This window comes from Trachypithecus francoisi, unplaced genomic scaffold (assembly GCF_009764315.1).
Source record: "Trachypithecus francoisi isolate TF-2019V2 unplaced genomic scaffold, Tfra_2.0 Lachesis_group7, whole genome shotgun sequence".
NCBI lineage: Eukaryota > Metazoa > Chordata > Mammalia > Primates > Cercopithecidae > Trachypithecus > Trachypithecus francoisi.
Window position 1 is genome coordinate 2,686,102 of NW_022681472.1, and position 21,430 is coordinate 2,707,531.

Here is a 21,430-nt window from a genome sequence, read left to right on the forward strand (position 1 = left end):
CTCAACAAAACGTTCACTGAAGCATTTGAATTTTGAATTTTTGAATTAGGGATGCTCAAACAGTAACTACCATGAAAATATTGCAAAACCAGAAACTGAAAACACTCCTGGCCCCAAGCATTTTGGAATAGAGATACTGAACCTGTAGTATGAGGCTATTTTTAAATTATCTTAAGAAAAACCCTTAACACAAAACCACAAATTTCAACGGCCTGAACCCCATATAGAATACATATAGTATTACACTACCGATTCATCAGCTCTCTTTTTATTAAAAGTATTTAATACGACAACACAATGAAATGATCACAATCTAGCAAGTAAAGAAAGCAAGTTATAAAACAGTATGAATAAGAGAGACCAAGGACAGTTGAGCTGTGTGCCGCAGGTGTTGAGGGACGTTGCGTGGGAAGAGCGCGAGCCTCTCTTACTGACTTTAAAAAATTTTTTTTGAGATGGAGTCTTGCTCTGTCGCCCAGGCTGGAGTGCAGTGATGTGATCTCAGCTCACTCCAACCTCTGCCTCCCAGGTTCAAGGGATTCTCCTAGCTCAGCCTCTCGAGTAGATGGGATTATGGGCATGTGCCACCACGTCCAGCTAATTTTTCTATGTTTTGTGGAAACAGGGTTTCACTATGTTGGCCAGGCTGATCTTGAACTCCTGACTTCAAATGATCCACCTGCTTTGGCCTCCCAAAGTGCTGGGATTACAGGCATGAGCCACAGCACCCGGCCTCTTACCAACTTCTTTATGTTTACTCTGCTTTCCAAATGTCTACGATAAATCTGTATCATTTTTATATTCAGAAAAAAATATGTAAAACAGAAGTGTTTTTTATTCTTAAGTTGAAATTTAAGTCATGAGATTAAACCTGGGGATCTGCTGTAACTTGCTCCATTTATGGTGGAAATGAAGCATATTATGTAGATTTAAACCTCATATTTAGGGATGTTAGAATCATCTTGTAAAAAAGTTCTACTGAATTTAAAAAATCTGTTTATTTACAAAAATAGCTGATAATGCCTAAAATAAATTACAAGTAATGTTTGATCTTCCCAAAGGTGTCATCTTAATTTTATTTTAAATCCAAACAAATCCATATTTGGTGACATGGACAAGGGTCCAATCACAGCACCGGGCCCACGGGTGCCTGCTCAGGACCACCTGCAGGACCACCTGGCTTCTCCTGAATCTCTCCTCATCCAGCCCAACAGTGACTGGGCCTGGACTCTACTCTGTCCTTTCTTTCAGGAGAGTTAACTGAGCTGGGGGTGCAAACTTGAGAATCACGAACATAAAGGCAGTCTATATAAAGCCGTGAGGCTGGATGAGGTGGGTAGGGGAGCAGTGAGTGAGGCCACAGCAGAGCTGTGGAGGTGGTTAGGGAAATGTAGCTGAGGAAAGAGAGAAGGGGCCGCCACAGGAGGAGGACAAGAGCCAAGAGTGTCCTCAGGGTGTGACCAGCTGGGCCACCCAGACAGGCTCTGCAGCAGCAAGATCCCAAGGGACCCACAGAGCACCTAATCCCAGTGATAACCCTGAAACCCACAACCCTGCTTGGGCAACATGGCGAAACCTTGTTTCTACAACAAATACAAAAATTAGTCAAGCATGGTGGCACATGCCTGTAGTCCCAGCTACCCGGGAGGCTAAGGTGGGAGGACGGCTTGAGCCCAGGAGTGCAAGGCTGCAGTGAGGTATGATTACATCACTGCACTCCAGCCCAGGTGACAGAGCAAGACCCTAGCTCTAAAAAGACTTTAAAACAGTAAGAAGCAACGTTATTTCTTCATTCAGTCCTCTTATCTGAACAGTGCACTGCACTTAAATGTTCAGTTAGGCTCATCTCACAGTCCTGTCCAGTGGGCAAGGCAGCAGTACTGAGAGGGTCGTCTGGGAGGTCCCTTCCTCTGTTCAACAGCTACACCAAAAACTGCAAGGGGAGGAACGGACTGGGAGACGACAGCAGTTATCTACCAGGACAATTTCCTCTACAAGGAAATCGTGAGACCACATTCACAGTAATAAAAGCTGGTTAAACACTCTCATCTGATTCTGTATTACCAAGACAGTTGCTGGCCTCTCCACGTCCACCAAGTTTCCAAGGTGCTTAAAAATCATGGGCCCTCTCTAAAAAACTGAGTGTTGTATTTGCTATATTATAGTAAGGAACAGTAAAATATTAATAAATGCAGAAGCCCATTTTGTTTCTAATACCATACAGGAAATAAACATGTAAGTATCAAGGGTCGCAACAAATCAAAATAGAGTAAGAGGTATTTACTGAAAATTGCGTAGCACACTCACGTTTTTTCTCTCCATAACATATCGAAGTATAAGTCCTAGAACTTCTGCTGCAGCAGCATACACTTCTTTATATCTTACAAAGGACATATTATTCACCAAAGCCTGAAAGTATCTACAATAAACACAGAAAAGACATATGCATTAAATAAACCATTCTGTTGTTCCACAAATATAAATGACAATTTTCCTTTTCATGTCATACTGACAGCCTAAGTTAAGGAAATCTAAATTTAGAACATGATGCAAATTCCATGTACAAATGTACACATCAGCATGTATTTAAGGGTGCCCGATGTCATAGCCAGAAAATCGTAGGGCAGTCTGCTGTCCCATCATGCAGAACCGCTGCAGCTGGACCATCCCATAAGGCTGAACAGAAAGCTGCAGTGAAAGACAGAGCTACTATCCAAGATCACGGGGTACTGACTCCCTTTCAAAACCCACCTACTATAGCAGGACAAGGACAATAAAATGAAAAACAGCATACTCCCAGTGCCGTGCTGTGTGAGGAGGCTTCCCAGGGAGCCTTGCATCCACTGTCTGCACTCAGGGGACTCTGCAAGGTTGTTCTGGCATAGAAGCCAAAGGCCCAGCCAGTGACTGTCTAAAAGGAGCCGAGTTCCCACTGAGGCTGCTGTGAAGCTGGCTGACTGCCTCAGCCCTGAGGTCACGTGTCATCTCTGGCACCAGTAACTGGTCCAACGGTGCTGGGGGGCCAACACGGAGGACCAAACATAGAGAGAGAAACACTCACAGGGATGGGAGAGTCAGGCAGGGCAGGCGGAAACCCAGGGAGTGGCCAGGAGTCAACACTGACTTCACAACCCTCAGGAGCAGGACAAAGAAATACCCTTTTGTGATGTCCCGTAACCATCTTTCTGAGGCCTCTTGTCTTGGCATGTCACACCCAGCTGCCCTAGCTCCCAGGCGGACAGTGCAGCCCAGCGTCTACCAGCTCTCAAGGTCAGAGAGCCCAGAACAAAGCCTCCCGAGGGGACTGCGTTACTTTTGGGGGTAAATGTTTAGAGTATCAGTTTAGACAATAAGAAATACCACCTCTCAAATGCCAGCCTGTATATGAAAAAAATTACACTGTTTTAAACACCTACATTTCTTATTTGCCCCAAACATATTTTTTCTTCCAGAAAAATCTAAATCCAACTTCCTAAATTTAGGAAGAAAAAATATTTTTTGGTACAGATGGGATCTTGCTATGCTGTCCAGGCTAGTCGCGAACTTCTGGACTCAAGCAATCCTCCTGCCTTGGCCTCTCAAATGTGTTAGAATTACAGGCATGAGCCAACATGCCTGGCCCAGAAACATTTGTAACATAGGTCTGGTCCTTAAATTTATCAAAACTGCACCATACCGAAGTCTGTCAATCCAGTTTGGGTAGACGTGACCTAAAAAATAATCAAGCAAACACGTACTCGCTACTCTGAATGCCACACTGCGGGTCATAGGGAGGCAGGTCATTGGCCATCACGATGCCTAGCAATTGAATCCCTACTGAGTTGTCTTTAGAATTAGGATCTTTACCGGAAAACTTTTCAAATATTAACCTGAAACATAAGCACAAAGGAGAAAATTGAGACTGTCACATAATCAAATAAGAAGCAGGAAGACAAATACAGAATTTTACTTTTTTGAGAGGGAGTCTCACTCTCGCCCAGGCTGGGGTGCACTGGTGCGATTGAGACGGAGGCTTGGAGTCTCGCTTTGTGGCCCAGGCTGGAGTGCAGGTGGCGTGATCTCGGCTCGCTGCAAGCTCCGCCTCCCGGGTTCACGCCATTCTCCTGCCTCAGCCTCCCAAGTAGCTGGGACTATAGGAGTCCGCCACCACACCCGACTAATTTTTTGTATTTTTTTTTAAGTAAAGACGGGGTTTCACCATGTTAGCCAGGATGATCTCGATCTCCTGACTTCCTAATCTGCCAGCCTCGGCCTCCCAAAGAGCTGGGATTATAGGCGTGAGCCACCACGCCCAGCCAAATACAGAATTTTCTAAAGCTACTCTTCAGGGCAAGAAATGCTTTTTCTTTATTTCTGTTTCTTCCCCAGGTCTAGCTTTGACTTTATAGAAAAGCTTTCTTTTTCTTTTCCCATATCCAATACCCCTGCTTGCTAACACCTCCTGTTCACATCCAGGTTACTCCAGCTTTGTAACACTGGCAATTTTATCGCCCTCGTATTTTAATTATTTGCCTAAATTCTCCCTTAGTTGATAGCAAAACTTTTTGAAAGTTTTAGCTTGCCTAAGGCTACAAAAAAAGGAATTACACACAAGTCCTACCCACCTCCCACCACCCTTTACCCCATGGGCCAATGGAGGGTGGTGCCCCTCCCCAGCATGGAGACATCACAGGCAAACTGAGGGGGAGGGCAGGGCCACTGGAGGGCACATCTGGAGACACACTCTGGAGGAGGCTGTGGTTTTATTAGTAACAAGAAATTACTTTCTTCCTCCTATCATTTCATGTAATTAAATTTCACTGTAATCATCATTTACCACACACTACATTTTAACCTAAATTTCTAAACAATACTGCAAAAACCAGTAAACATACCTATAAGGGATGGATAAACAATCCTTCCAGCACTCAACAAGGGTCTTTATAATTTCAAGGTTGTGTCTAAACACAGCTCTTTTTGGATGAAAGACATGTTTCATTAGGAAATTAAGCAATCGATTTGCTAACACTTCATCTTTAGGAACCCCCTGAAAAGATACAGAAATTCTGTATTAATATGTGGCACTCCATTCTGGAAAAGCATTTTTTAACTCAAGTTCATTTATAAAAGAAATCTGGCATTTCACAGGAGTCCGGCTCCAGTTCAAAGCCCTGCGATTTTTCAGAAACAGGCAACAACAAAGGCTGTCCCTGGCAAGAGGACCAGGCACCGCTGGTGCTGCAGTCTCAGAGCTGCCGTCCAGGGTGCAGGCTGTCAGCCGCCATGCCCCATGCAAGCACCTCTGCATTCCTCCCTGGAGCCTCCATGCCTAGGACCCTTTATCTGAGGCCCTGGACAGGGGTCGCCTGCAGGGCAGGGGAGCGGCATGAAGGCACTTTCCGCACTCCGAATCAGTATCCAGTGCTTTCTGACTCAGCTCTTCCCCCATAAAACTGCACCGCCTCTTGTTCAGGGCCTCTCAACAGTGAGACCGCCCATGTCTGTGCTAATTCGCCTGGCTGCTGAGCAGTGCACCATTCCAGGGGCAAACAGAACAGGGGGAGTCTCCCTCCAGTGTTAGCCTCTCACTTCCATAACTCCAGAGTGAGTAAACCCTTCACTGCAACCCTCTTTCTGGCTTGCTGTTGCTTTATTCAGCTACCCTGAGCCCGGCAGTTCCACTCCCTTGAGTTCAGCTGAGCCGCTGACTCAATATTATCAGCTACATCAATCTCTTCCAATGGGTTCTAAGTTAAACTAAACCCCTCTTAATTTTTTCATTTTATTAAGCAGAATACAAAGTATTTCATTACACTAGGACAAAGAAATCTAAATTTGGTTAACTGTGAAACAAATGAGATGGGCACATCCAGAGACAAGCGTATGAGAAAGCTCCGTGTATTTTTTGTGGGGAGGTGGTGGTGGAGTAGGGGGAACGCAGTCTCACTCTGCTGCCCAGGCTGGAGCGCAATAGTGCAATTTCAGCTCACTGCAACCGCCACCTCCCCCGTTTAAGCCAATTCTCCGGCCTCAGCCTCCTGAATAGCTGGGATTATAGGCATGCAGCACCACGTCCAGTTAATTTTTTTATTTTTTTATTTTATTTTTTTGAGATGGGGTCTTGCTCTGTCGCCCAGGCTGGAGTGCAGTGGCGTGATCTCCACTCACTGCAAGCTCCGCCTCCCGGGTTCACGCCATTCTCCTGCCTCAGCCTCCCTAGTAGCTGGGACTACAGGCACCCACCACAGCGCCCGGCTAATTTTTGTATTTTTGGTAGAGACGGGGTTCACTGTGTTAGTCAGGATGGTCTCGATCTCCTGACCTCGTGATCCACCTGTCTCGGCCTCCCAAAGTGCTGGGATTACAGGCGTGAGCCACCGCGCCCGGCAATTTTTAAATTTTTTTAGTAGAGATAAGGTTTCACCATGTTGGCCAGGCTGGTCTCAAACTCCTGACTTCAAGTGATCTGCCCACCTCGGCCTCCCAAAGTGCTGGGATTACAGGTGTGAGCCATCATGCCTGGTCCCGCATGTGTATATTATATTTAATACAGACTGTTCCTACCATCTCCTCACATGAAAATGATTGTATGCTGTCAGTGTCCACAGTTATATGAGTAGGCAAAGCTCGAACACACACACACGTCTACACTGCTGGGCACTGCATCTGCCTCAACATAACATGGTGTTACCATCTGGCAGCTACTGCTTTAGCCCTAATCTTGCCGTTACTGGTATCAGTCAATACTCTGGGAGTAGAGAAGCTGGCACGAACACCAAAATCTAGGGACTTCAGGGCAGAAGTTCTCAGAGCCTCCCATTCAGGGTTGGCTGACATTCAGTTTACACATAGTTTTAATAAATTTGCAATCTCATTTCTAAGGCAAGTAAAGGCAGCAAACAAAACAAAACAAACACGTGACAGCTTCATAATAAAAGCAAGGTCAGACGAATAAAACCAAAGCAGGCTGAGACCATTTGGTTTAGAAGCACACCAGCAATGTAGCAACAAATGCTGAAAACCATAGCACAGTCAGTGAGAGGGACCTGAATTATGTGTCATAGGCTCTATAGGCTATTGGCAAAGGATAATATATTAACATAAAAGATGCGTCAATCCTTACTGTCGGAGTGGCCAAGCCTGTCCATGAAAGAATAGTGGCCACTATCTCAACCACCATGTAGTGAATTCCTTCTCCTCCATTGTTTTCAGAAGCAGCCAGCTGCAACAAGGGGCTAAGCCAGTGCTTCGCGTAAGGGCGAAAGACCTACAAGAGGATGTAAAGGTCAAACATCAAAGAATGGTCTTGAATTGCCAAAATATTAATACAAGACTGTATCTTCCATCAGCTAAAATTTTATTCTACGACTGGACCTAAAGCCAAAAGGGAGGTAAGCACGTTAAAGTGAAGTCATTAGTGTGGGCCCAAACCAATATGACTGGTGTCCTTATTAAAAGAGGAAATCAGGACACAGAGACAGATACAAGGGGGAAAATGAGGTGAAGACATAGGGAGAATGTCTCTGACACACCACACAGTGCTCGAGGCTGCCAGATGCTGGGACCAGGCTGGACTAGGCTCTCTCATAGCTCTCGAAGGAACCAACCCTGCCGGCAGCTTGATCTCAGGCCATGGCTGTCTGAGTTCCCCCAGTGTGGCACCCTGAGACCACAGGCCTAGGGTGTGAAGAATCAAGTGAGCCCTAAGGAAAGCAGGTCCTACTGCAGCCCTAGAGCAGCCTGTCGGGGACCTCTTGACAGACTCACCACATCTGCAGAGCTGCCCAGAATGACCTTCTACGGAGCCAAGTGGATGGTGTCACCCCACCACTTAGTGCCCTTCAGTGGTTCCCTGGTGCTCAATGAATGAGCTCAACCCTCTGCATAGCTCTGGATGGCCTGGCCTGGCTGTGGTCCAGACCACACTCCCACAGCCCAGGCAGTCAGTGCAGACTTGCTCAGTTCACCCAGAGACCACCCGTGCTATGCTGCTCCTTCCCTGCCGAGTGCAAACTCCTACTGCACTACACCACGTCTAGCTCAAAGGACTTTCCAAAATCGACTCCAAGATGCTCCTACCTGACAAACTCAGCTGCTGCCTAAGAGTCAGCTGTTTTTCATATAGAGTTAACAGGAATATTTTCTTCCCCCCGCCCCGCTTTTTTTTTTTTTTTTTTCTATATGTTGGCAGCCATAAGAAAGTGGCTACATGTACTTTATACAAAGATCACTTCTAACTCACAGAGGTGAATTTACATTTGTTAAAAACGATAAAAGAATGGTGACGAACAAGTAGATAAATATTGGACAGCTAATCAGAGAACAAAAACGTCATGCTCTGTACCTTTATATTTTCCTTTTTTGTGAGTGTTTTTAAGTAGATTCATAGAATTGCAATTGATTCATTCATAGAACTGAATAAACAGACTTATAGAATCTATTCAAAGAATAAAGAAATAATCAATTACTTACCTCTTCTGTATTAATAATAAGCTTGGCTAAGAAGAGACGGATATTTAATGGTACTATTGGATTTCCCAGTTTGCCATGGAGGAATTTCATCCAAGGAGGAAGATCTCTTGGTACTGAATCCTAAAATAAAACATTCAAAATTACCTTAAAAAGTGGAATAAAATAACACTACGTTTTGATATTATGGGAAAACAATGACAAAGTAAGACATGTACAACAAAAAAATCACATTTAATTGATAAGCAGTTTGGTTTTGTCTTCAATGTTAAATGTTAATATGACACCAATGAATACAGTATTAACAGATAAGATGAGTGGGAAAAGCACCTCTTCTCCTTGAGGCGGGCCCAGACTTCTGTGCATATGCTTCACCAGGGCCGTCAGGGGCGCCATACACTCGTGCCGATTGAGCTCATCCATCTCCAACTCCAGCACATCATCATGCACCGTGGGGTCCCGTTGCTCCTGCGGAAGGGAGGGCCCAGGAGAGCAGAGGGTACAGTTAACATTCAGTGGACACAGCAGTGGATGTGGGAGGTTCTTTCTGGGGCAACAGCATATAACAAACACTTCGGTAATAATGATGATTTGGTAGTATCAAATACACTCACTGTACAATTAACACTGAAGAAGGATTTCATGTCCTCCTTGCATCCCAAGTACATATTCCCCCTGTCCTGTCTGCCCAGTCACTCCAAAGGGTAGCTCCTGAGGTCAGATATCTCTGCTACACTGACCCCTGACCCCCATCTATGGTCACTCCCCAGGGTGGCTCCTCAGGTCAGATGTCTCTGCTCTGTTGACCCCCTGACCTGTCTGTATGGTGACTCCCCAGGAGTGCACCTCAGGTCAGATCATCTTTGCTATGTTGACCCCTGACCTCCTACTGTGCTGATGATATCTGACTGCTGAGTCAACATCTTGGAAAATTCTCCAAATTAACTCTATACTCCAAGGGCTGTCAATGGACAGGGAACTGGCTTCCTGTAGTAACAGCAAAGCATAGCTGTGACCCCCTTTCTTCACAAACATCGACAATATTCTTTTAGTATGTGAAATGTGATCACCCGTCTCCGAAAACGACCAGTGGTAGGTCTAGGGTCTTGGGAGCTGTATGAATAGCTCTGAACTCCGGTTGAGAAATCAAATTGACTCATTTCTTCACTCAGGGTACTGTCTGCCAAATATGACAGGGAAGACATATAGGAAGGACCATCTGAAATATAAAAAAGGAGAAAATTACATGTATTCATACACAATCAGTAAGAAATGTACTTCTCTAAACTCAAATGATATGAAAATGAAAGGGTATTTTAATCTAAGGTTTTCATCAACCCGGTGATTATTAACCCATTATCCAGATTAAGAAAGCAAAAAGGAAATGGGGAAGAGACCTCATTTTCCTTTTGTTGTTATCAAGCAGTTATTCTGTCATAGACAAGGAAATTGTTATACTGGGCCAATTTTGCATATGATTAACAAATTTTCTTTGCATTTAAAATTTTGATAATGTACATTTTGCCCATTAAGTCTAACATAAATGTGGGGAGAAATACTACTGAAAAGTAGCTAATCCAAAACACCTAAGAGATTTAGAAAATTGGTCCAAATTTTATTCTCATATCAAGAAATGATGATAAAGCTATAAAGAAAAATTAAGCAAAAAACAAAAACAAGGAGCATACAGAGGGATAGAGGACTAATTTTAAATAGAAGAGTCTACTTCAGGGGTTGACATTAAACAAAATGTCATGAGGTATGCTGACACCTGGGGTTGAGGGTATTAGAGGAAACGGCAAGTGGAAACGACCTGGGGCAAAAGCAAGCCTGGTGCCTACAAGGCACAGGGAGGGGCCTTATGCTGGAGTGACCGGGAAGAAGGGCTGCAGGGGAGGGGGTCAGCAGATCAGGATCTTTGAGCAGCTCTGTCCTGAAGGAGATGGGAACCCACAGTGAGGCTGGGCACAGAAGAGTGGCTGGAAGGACTTGTATTCTACTGTAGACTTCTGAATGTATCTAAATAACATACAAATACAATCCATATGCAAACAATAAGACACCAAGCTAATTCTGTACTTTTAAAAAAGTGTAACATATCTGAGCCCCATCTGGCTGCTCTGAGACCTTTTCACGCAGCTCAGTTTAGCTAAGTACATTTCTTTCAAAATATAATTCCATTTGCCACTTGAAATACTTTTTCAAACTCAATTTCAATGTTTTAGGGTACTTAAAGCATTTTCTATTTACATAAAAATAATCTTACTCCTCTATTTGTCTTAGAACGAAACAAAACAAAATAACCCATCGATTTGAATCCTTTCTCATGATTTTGAAAACATCCTACCTGAGTCCCCATTTGCTGCTTCTCTGGCTTCTTTCCTAATTTCAATGTACTTTTTCCTTCTTTCCATAGGAACCTATTGGGCAGAACAAATAAACAATGTAAAACATTTTACAATAATAGTCATGCTTTTTCTGTTTTAGTAGCAATCTGGTAAAAAAAAAAAAAAAATTATAAATTTTTAAACAAAACAAAACAAAAAATTTTAAAACAAAACAAATTTGAAAGCACTCAAAACATAACCTCAACAAGAGACTAGTGAGTGTCCCTTAAGGAAAGCCCTTCCTGCAGATTCCCACAGAACTTGGCCTAGGCACTTAACCTCCATCTCAGCTCTGGTATAGCTCACTGCATACAGTGTGTACTAAGCTCTTATGCCTGGATTGCTGATAAATTTTATTATCTCTGAGCCTCAATTTCTTCAAATCTAGTTATGATATCATGGTGCCTTACACTGTTGTAGAGAAGTAACATACAGCATGTGTCTACATGCTTAAGGTGCTAATTTTGTTATTTTTTAGTTCTTTGAACATATGCCTAGAAAACAATCCTAGTCTTGTTCAAGGCAGGATCACCATTCACATGTAGTGGTGAAGCACTAAGACATGGTGGAGGTCAGCAGCTGTGTGGGGAAAGTGCACGCCATGGGGGATGAGCTCAGCTCTCTGCCCACCTTCCCATTTCCAATGGGTGGTGAAGGCAGCAACCAACACATTCTCACCAACTGCCCAATTGCTGAGGCTGGCATGTCAATCTGAGCTTGGCTAAAACAAACCTTGTCCCATCTGCCAGAGCAAGTCTTCCAGTTAACCCATGACTCCTCCATGATCCTGGCATGTTGCCCAAGCAAGGCCATAGTAAGGATCTCAACTTCTTTGACTGGAGCAATTCACTCAGAAAACAACTTTTGGGATATGTCCTAACACTTGCTTTTACTGGCACTGTCTTTCCTTCACATGTCAAGAGGTGAAATCAAGTTCTGACAAATTTTGTAGTTGCCTGAGATTGTATCTGAAGCTAATATTGCCAGTTTTTGTATAAACTACATGAAACCATCAGTTTTTGTTGAAAGCCGACTTGAATACTGGCAACTTAACGTGTTTGACATAATATGGTTTTCTTCGTGAGCACTTGGTAAGTCTTTTTTAACTTAGAACACTGACAATTTCACTCACCTCAACTTCTACAGGAAAATTATAGCGGCGCTTCAGGTCGATCAGATTTTCAAAAATAAGCAAGTTCTGTGAATACAAAGAATCATGTAAAAATAGCTGAATGGTGAAAATCCTCATAACTGATGTTACTTTAGAATTAATGCTATGTAGTAACTCATGGAAAAGCACTCCAGCTTTAAATATACCTATGCAGAATTAAAAGAACCACATCTTTAATATAAGATGGTGCAAATTATAAGTTTAATATAATCTAACTTTTGAACTCCTACAATGACAACAATAGTACACACCTTAGGAGAGGCCTACCTTTTCTGGTTTTTCACTAAACAGAAAACCTTGGTAAAATTTTAACTCATTGAAGACACAGCAGATGACAGATATGGCGCAGTTGTATGCTGCACAATGGTAAAGTCTTCTCCTCTCCAGCAGCTGATTCTCTCCTGCCATGTTCTCTGTAAATGCATCGTAGCACAATCTGCAGAGAGATACACGTGACAAATCAATTCACACAACATGGCAATCACTGCTCAAGCCCTAATGCCATTCCCATTCAGCCTTTCTCGAGTGTCAGGCTTGTGCCAGGCAGAGTATTGGGCACTGGGAATATGAAAAGGAGCATGTCACCCATCTCACAACAAGGGCAGCATACATACATGGATCTTGAAACACAGTGGTCAGTGATGCAACGGCATCAAGTGCAGTAAGTAAGCAGAGGGAAGAAAGGAGGACAGACAAAAGCCCAGTCATGACTGAACAGTGACATCATTCACTGATGAGGTAAGATAGCACTAAGAGGAGGCTAATAATGATTTTGTTTGGAGATGCAAAATGAGACACAGCAAAGTCTGTGTTCAATATTTACTAGGAGGAGAACTCCATTAAAAGACAAGTTTTAGAGAAAATACATTTGACTACTTTTGTGTTTAGAATGCCTGTTAAAAAATATTTACTATTCCTTTAACTTCAAATCTCAGAAAAAATAAAATGCTCTAAATCTTTTGTTACTGAAAATCACAGTACTAAAAATATATCAAGCTATTCAAGGGGAAAAACAGCAGGAAAAGAACAGTAAAAGGAAAAAGTTTTATTATTTGTAAAATATGAGTACAAGATAAAACAGCTGTTATCCAATACATCCTAAATTAACACCCTAATTAAAGTTCACCTAAGTGGTTTAAGAGAAGAAAACTATAAAAGCTCAGTATCTAAATAAAATATTTATTCACATTATATACACAAATAAAAATACATGTACCCAAAGCATTGATAAATACAATAAAATCCAAAATAAGTAAAATCTTACTTAATCAGTGTCTTTGTAAGTTCATTTCCTTCTGTAATACGCGAGCCATGGAAAACTTGATTAATTTTAGATTCCTTAGCATGAACATCATCTTTGGGAAGACGAGAATACATCACATCTAGAATCTTATAGTAGCCCATCTTCTTGGTGATTTGAGTATCAAAAGTGGATTCATTTAGCTTCAAAAAAGTAACAAATAATTATCTTTGGTCTTATTAAATATGAAATAAATCTTATTGAATATACCAAATTTAATACTTAATATCCTTTAGACAGACAGAATTTTAACAGTCAAAAATGCTAAATCACTTCAATAAGAAAGCATGCAATTGTCCAGGTCTAGAACATGAATATAAGCATTTGATATGTTACACTAGGTGAAGCAGGAAATAATGCATGACATCCAAATAGTGAGCCAAGGGTAGAAAATGTTTGCACAAAATCTTACTGAAGACATGGGAGCAACAGGTGAAAATCCAAAACTCTCAGCTACTTTGAAGTTTGCATTAACAATGCGGCATCTGGGTATTCATAGTATTTCCCAACAGGATTCCAAGGGAGGCTGAGTGATACATCCCGCCCTCGCCGCACAAAAAGTATCCAAAAGATGCCCTCATTCCTGAATCCTACCTCCTCATGTGGCAAAAAAGGACTTCGTAGACAAAATTTAGTTAAGGGCCTTGTGATGAGGAGATTATTTTGGATTGTTCAGGTGGGTAGGCCATAAATGAAATCACAGGCAACCTTGTAAGAAGGATGTGTAGGGAGATTAGATAGACAGGAAATGGAAATGTGACCAAGGAGGAAGAGACCAGGGTGATACCAGCACAAGCCAAGCAATGCTGGCAGCCCCCAGAACCTGGAAGAGTCCGGGAACAACTCTTCCCTGAGTTCCCAGAGCGAGCATGGCCCTGACAACACTGTGATGTCAGCCCAGTGAAACTGATTCTGGACTTCCGGCCTCCAGAAGTGTAAGAGAATATCCAAATTTGCATAAGCTGTTACAGAAGCCACAGGAAATAAAGGCAGATCCCGTTTAGCCACAGGCTGTTATGTGGCACACTCCTCGAACAGCAGAGGTCATGTGACTGAGCACACAGCAGTGTCTAAGCACACCAGTCAAGTAGGCTGCTCACTTCTTATTACTATTTAACTGATTTAAGGTGTACGATACCTTTGTAAACCTGGACTTCAACACATCAATGGCATCCACCACAATTGTGCTAAAGAATTCTCTCAAAGCATCCAGGCTACAGTGCCACAGCAGAGTGAGAAGAGAGCGGTCCACAAAGGATTGGCGTGTGAAACTTAGGCGGGGGTCATCCTTCCTGAACATTTCATACACGCTTTCCAGAAGGCCTACTTGTGTGACGCATGAACCCCTAAGAAAACAAGATAAAATTATATGAACATCCCTGCTTTGAAGAGGAACTTTATGGGTGCCTACTACATAACAGGCAAAGTAAACACCAATGATTACAAACCACAAAAATAACTTTAAGGACTATATATATGCAAAATCCACAAAATACAAAAAGCATTTGCACATGAACCATACTACTTTTATTACTCCCCAAAATCTTCAAATCAAACGTGGACATTAAAAAGAAGAATGTTTCATTTACTTTCAAATCTGGTCTGGAAGAGTCTCAAGCTTAAAACAGACACATTTCCAGGATATAAAACTCAGAAGTTGGCCGGGCATGGTGGCTCACGCCTGTAATCCAGCACTTTGGGAGGTCGAGCCTGGCAGATCTTGAGGTCAGGAGATCGAGACCACCCTGGCCAACACGGTGAAAACCTATCTCTACTAAAAATACAAAAATTAGCTGGACATGGTGGTGCTCAACTGTAGTTCCAGCTACTCTGGAGGCTGAGGCAGGAGAATCGCTTGAACACGGGAGGCAGTGGGTGCAGTGAGCCAAGATCGCACCACTGCACTCCTGCCTGGCAACAGAGAGTCCGTCTCAAAAAAAACAAAAAATTCAGAGGTCATGATTTTAAAATTCTAGTTTCTCCCTACCAATGAACCATCATTGCTATTTTCCAAACAGAAATATACCTATCTGGTCCTTTCTCACCTGAAAATAATATATTTGAATAATCATCTATAAAGTTCTGTCTATAAATCTATAAATTAAGAATGCAGACTTAGTAGCCTCATCTATAAAAATAAGAGGGTTAAGACTAAATGACCATTAAAATTCTAATGTCATGAAGTTAGATAACCCATGCAAAAATATTAGATTCAGAAGGTAACTCAGTCATAAAAAGACTATAGGACACTACTAGATGCCATACAGGCTTTGCAAAGTTCATTTGGGTACTATAATGGACTGAATGTTTAAGACTCCCCAAGTTTCTATGTTGAAATCCTGACCCCCAATGTGATTGTATTAGGAGGTAAGGCTACTGGGAGGTACCAGTGCCCTTACATAAAAGGTCCCAGAGGCCGGGCGTGGTGGCTCACGCCTGTAATCCCAGCACTTTGGGAGGCCGAAGTGGGTGGATCACCTGAGGTCAGGAGTTCAAGACCAGCCTGGCCAACATGGCGAAACCCCGTCTCTACTAAAAATACAAAAATTAGCCTGGCATGGTGGCAAATGCCTGTAATCCCAGCTACTCAGGAGGTTGAGGCAGGAGAATTGCTTGAACCTGGGAGGCGGAGGTTGCAGTGAGCTGAGATCACACCATTGTACTCCTGCCTGGGCAACAACAGAGAAACTCCATCTCAAAAGAAAAAAAAAAAAAAAAAGGCCCCAGAGAGTTCCTTGCCCCTTCTACCACGGATGACTCAGAGAGAAGGTGCTGACTATAAAGCAGGCAAGCAGGCTGTCATTAGACACTCCGTCAACTGGCAGCACGTTCTTGGACTTCCCAGCCTCCAGAACCATGAGAAATGTATTTCTGTTGTTTTATAGGCCACCCACTCTGTGCTATTTTGCTATAGCAGCCTGAAAGGAATAACACAGGCACCATCCTAGGTTCACTTTCTCTTGAGGAGCTTTCCACTAGCAAGCACAGTAGAGATGCACATAAAACATCCAACTCTTACATAAAAAGCTAAGATGGTAAGGAGAAGCAAAATAAAAATAGCAAAGACCTAATGTTAAAAATGGGCCCACAGATGATTTACTGAAAAATAAATGCAAATTAAATATATAAAAATGTGTCCGACTTCACTCATAATAAAAGAAAAATTAAAGTAACAAAGGGAAACTCTTCCTCACCTATAAATTGGAAAAAATTCAAACGTTTCAGAATGTTGGCAAGACAGTGGTGAAACTGATACTCTAGTACATCACAAATAAGGAAGGAATGCAAATAATACAGCCCCCAAAGCAGCAATACAGAGATACCCGGCAAAAAATACAAATGCACTTACCTTTTCATCTACATTTAGGAATCTACCCCAAAGATACATGGGCAAATACAAGATGATATAAACACAAGGTTATTCACAATGACATTATTATTATTTTTTAAAAATATTTTTGTGGCTGAGCGTGGTGGCTCAGGCCTGTAATCCCAGCACTTTGGGAGGCCGAGGCAGGTGGATCACGAGGTCAGGAGATCGAGACCATCCTGGCTAACACGGTGAAACCCCGTCTCTACTAAAAATAGAAAAATCAGCCGGGCATGGTGGCGGGCGCCTGTAGTCTCAGCTAGTAGAGAGGTTGAGGCAGGAGAATGGCGTGAACCCAGGAGGCGGAGCTTGAAGTGAGCCGAGATTGCGCCACTGCACTTCAGCCTGGACGACAGAGTGAGATTCCGTCTCAAAAAAAAAAAAAAAATTTTTTTTGTAATGATGGGGTTCTGCTATGTTGCTCAGGCGGGTCTCAAACTCCTGGGCTCAAGTGATCCTCCTGCCTCAGCCTCCCAAAGCACTGGGATTATAGGTGTAAGCCACCGCATCTGGCTTCCCCGTGGCATTAAGTTTAACAGCAAAAGATTGAACCCAGAAGTTCATTGGCAAGGGGCTGCTTAAAATACTATCATACTTCTTTGCAATGAAGAATTAAACACCAATTTTTCAAGGAAAAAAAATGAGGAAGATCTCTATATGCTGACAGGGCAAGATCTGTATAAGACACAAGTGGAAGAGATAGGAAGCTGATAGGGCAAAAGAGGAACGAGAGAGGGCCAGAGATGGAAGGAAGATCCTCTGAATTGTAGCTCATTATATAGCCTTGATTTTCGTATGTAAATATCGTACATGTTCAAAATGAAAATTGAGTCAAAAGAAAAAACAAAATTTCTAAAATTTGAAAATTAATTAAATAAGCACTACTAATTGGTGTAATAACCACACATCAAGAAAAAAACTACATCGGCCGGGCGCGGTGGCTCAAGCCTGTAATCCCAGCACTTTGGGAGGCCGAGACGGGCGGATCACGAGGTCAGGAGATCGAGACCATCCTGGCTAACACGGTGAAACCCCGTCTCTACTAAAAACTACAAAAAACTAGCCGGGCGAGGTGGCGGCGCCTGTAGTCCCAGCTACCCGGGAGGCTGAGGCAGGAGAATGGCGTGAACCCGGGATGCGGAGCTTGCAGTGAGCTGAGATCCGGCCACTGCACTCCAGCCCGGTCGACAGAGCGAGACTCCGTCTCAAAAAAAAAAAAAAAAAAAAAAAAAAAAAAGAAAAAAACTACATCAAATGATTTTGGAACACAAAATTTGACTGTATATCCTTAGATGGCACATACTAAGAAAATTATAACTAAAATGAAAAATTTAAACTTCATCTAGCTGTCATTATTCTATGTAATAATACTGGTATTGTTATTTTTGAAAGTATTTTGTGTATATTGTAAAGCCATTGAGTAATTATAGACTATCATTGGAAACAACATTAGAAAGGAAAAGAGAACAAGATGCACAGTGTAAAGGAATAAGAAAAGAAGTTACATTAAAATCCTATAAAACAGAAAAAAGAATAAAAAATTTTAACAGTAAAAAATTTGGTTGCCTTTTATTCATTTTTGTTTATTTTTTCAGGCTCTCTGGCCTTGTTCCCAATCTCAGGAAGCATGCAGTCCTTCACTATTACATATTTTGTTGGCTATTGGTTTTTCATAGACAGCCTTTGTCAGTTTTATCACAAATGAATGTTGTAGTTTGTCAAAAGTTTTCCTCTATCTACTGAAATTATAATGAGTTTTTGTCCTTTATTCTATTAATACAGTATCTAAGACTAACTGATTCCCAGATAGAAAAGCAACCTTGCATTCTTACAATAAACACCAATAGGTTATGGTGTATAATGCTTTGTGGGTGTTGCTGAATAGGTTAATGTATCTTTAAACATTTTTGTGTTTATACTCATGAAGGATACTGGTCTATAGTTTTCTTGTGCTGTCTTTCTCTTATGTTGGTCTTGCTACTGGCCTCACAAAAGGAGTTGGGAAGTGTTCCTTCCTCCTCTATATCCTGAAGGGTTTATGAACTACTGGTGTAATTTCTTTTTAAATATTTTAATTCCAGGCACAGTGGCTCACACTTGTAATCCCAGCACTCTGGAGGTTGAGGAAGAAGGATCATCTGAGCCCACGAGTTCCAGACCAGCCCAGGCAATTTAGGAAGAACCTCTCTACATTAAAAAAAAAAAAAAAAAAATAGGCTGGGCTTGATAGCACGCCTGTAGTTCCAGCTACTAGGCAGGCTGAAGGAAGACTACATGAGCCCAGAATTCAAGGCTGCAGTGAGCCATGATCATGCCACTGCACTCCAGTAGGGCAATAGAGCAAGACCCTATCTCAAAAATAAACGAATGAATGATAAAATTCAATGGAAGGAGTGGACCAAGAAGGCTAAATAGAAGCCTCCAGTGATTGTCTCCCCCGCAGAACGCCAAAATGAACAATTATCTGTACAAAAAAGCACCTTCGTAAGAACCAAAAATCAGGTGAGTGATCATAGTACCTGGTTTTAACTTCGTATTAAGGAAAGAGGCACTGAAGAAACTAAGAAAGATAGTCTTCAATCAGCTATACCACTCCTTCCCCATCCCCCAGCAGCAGTCACACGCAGGACACAGAAGCTGTGCACCTGGGGGAGGAAAAGCACTTCGCATTGGAACTCAGTGCTATCCTGTCGCAGCAGAAACCAACCCAGGGCAGAATTTAGCCAGCACTCACTGAGAGAACATTTAGACCAGCCCTAATCAGAGGCAAACTGTCCATCCCAGTGGTCAGAAACTACATTCTGGCAAGCTCTGCCACAATGGGCTAAAGTGCCTTGGGGTTCCAAATAAACTTGAAAGGCAACTAAGATGACAACAGCTGCAATTCCTGGGCAAGTCCTGGTGCTGGGCTCAGAACAAGTGGACTTGGGGGGCACATGACCTGAGATACCAGCTGTGGCCACCATGCAAGTGCTTGGCCATGCCTACCCCAACCCCAGGTAGTACAGCTTGTAGTAATAAAAGTGACTCCTTTCTTCTGCTTGAGGAGGAGGGGGAGAGTAAAGAGGACTTTGTCTTGCAACTGGGATACCAGCTCAGCCACAGTAGAACAGGGCACCAGCGAGAATCCTGAGTCCCAGACGACATTTTTAGACACACTCTGGGCCAGAAGGGAACCCGCTGTCTTGAGGGGAAGGGCTCCGCCTGATGGGATTCATCACCTACTGACTAAAGAGCCTTTGGGTGATGAATTATCAGTGCCAACCAGGTAGTACTTGCCGTGGGCCTTGGTTAAGACCCAGGGCCATGCTGGCTTCAAGTGTGACCCAGCACATTCCCAGTTGTCGTGGTCACGGGGAGAAACCCTTTCTGCTTGAGAGAAGGAGAAGGAAAAGTAAAGGAGACTTGCATTACGTTTCATGCCTTGCAACACGGGCACCAGCTTGGCCACAGAGACGCAATATCCCCAGAGGGCTTCTGGGGTCCCCAGTTCTAGGCCTTGGCTCTTAGACAGGATTTCTGGACCTGCCCTGGGCCAGAGGGGAGCCCACTACCCTGAAAGGAGAGACTCAGGACTGGCAGCATTCACCATAAGCTGACTACAGAGCCCTTGAGCCTTGAGTGAAAATCAGCAGTAGCCAGGCAGTCCTCACTGCAGGCCTGGGGCAATGGTGACCACAGGGAGAGACTTCTCTATTTTAGGAAAGGGGAGGGAAGAATGAAAAGGACTTTATTTTGCAGCTTGGGTACCAGCTCAACAGCAGTGGAACAGAGCACCAGGTAAATTCCTACAGTTCCCAACTCCAGGCCTGGCTCATAGATGGCATCTCTTGACCCACCTGGAGGCGGGGCGAGATCACTGTCTTGAAGGAAAGGACACAAGACTGGTTAGATTTGCCTCCTGCTGATTGTAGAGCCACTGGGCCTTGAATGAACACAGGCAGTAGCCAGGCAGTGGTCATTTAAGGCCTTCAGTGAGACCCAGTGCTGTGCTGTGTGCTTCAGGTCTGACTCCATGCAGTCCCAGTGGTGGCGGCTACAGAGGTGCTCGTATCACCATTCCCCCAGTTACAGGCAGCTCAGCAGAGACAGAGAGACTCCATTTGTTTGAGAAAAGTAAGTAAAGGAAACAAGAGTCTCTGCCTGGTAAGCCAGGGAATTTTCCAAGATTGTACCAAGACCACCAAGGTGGTACCTCTATAAGTCTGTAAGAACCACAGTGTTACTGGGCTTGGGGTGCCTCCTACAGTAGATTATGACTTAGGGTGGCCTCTAAAGCAGATATGGCTTCAGTGACCAAAGACTTAGATCAAACCCCCAAGTACCTTCAAATACCTGGAAAGTCTTCCCAAGAAGGATGTATATAAACAAGCCCAGAAGACTACAATAAATACCTAAAATATTTAATGCTCTGACATCAATGAACATCCACAACCATCAAAACCAGCCAAGAAAACATGACTTCACCAAATGAACTAAATAAGGCACCAACACCAATCCAAGAGAGACAGAGATATGTGACCTTTCAGACAGAGAATTCAAAATAGCTGTTTTGAGGAAAGGCCAACAAAATTCAAGATAACACAGACAAGGAATCCAGAATCCTATTAGATAAATTAAACAAAGAGACTGAAAAAATTTAAAAGAATCAAGCAGAAATTCTGAATCTGAAAAGTGCAGATGACATACTGAAGAATGCACTAGAGTCTCTTAAAAGCAGAACTGATCAAGCAGAAGAAAGAATTAGTGAACAT

General features: G+C 43.0%; 1 protein-coding gene across 4 annotated transcripts in view; it reads right to left on the bottom strand.

Annotated features, from left to right (window-relative positions):
- Window positions 1-21,430, bottom strand: part of PRKDC (protein kinase, DNA-activated, catalytic subunit) — a 187,854-nt gene that overhangs the window by 80,015 nt on the left and 86,409 nt on the right. For all 4 annotated transcript variants that reach the window (XM_033203538.1, XM_033203540.1, XM_033203541.1 and 1 more), the window contains exons 41-52: window positions 14,445-14,652; window positions 13,271-13,449; window positions 12,274-12,442; window positions 11,968-12,033; window positions 10,796-10,868; window positions 9,519-9,667; window positions 8,779-8,916; window positions 8,452-8,571; window positions 7,103-7,246; window positions 4,875-5,026; window positions 3,738-3,869; window positions 2,308-2,419 (exon numbers count right to left, since the gene is read on the bottom strand). In XM_033203538.1, the coding sequence (XP_033059429.1) occupies window positions 2,308-2,419; window positions 3,738-3,869; window positions 4,875-5,026; window positions 7,103-7,246; window positions 8,452-8,571; window positions 8,779-8,916; window positions 9,519-9,667; window positions 10,796-10,868; window positions 11,968-12,033; window positions 12,274-12,442; window positions 13,271-13,449; window positions 14,445-14,652 (1,642 nt within the window). The remainder of the gene's footprint in view (window positions 1-2,307; window positions 2,420-3,737; window positions 3,870-4,874; window positions 5,027-7,102; window positions 7,247-8,451; window positions 8,572-8,778; window positions 8,917-9,518; window positions 9,668-10,795; window positions 10,869-11,967; window positions 12,034-12,273; window positions 12,443-13,270; window positions 13,450-14,444; window positions 14,653-21,430) is intronic.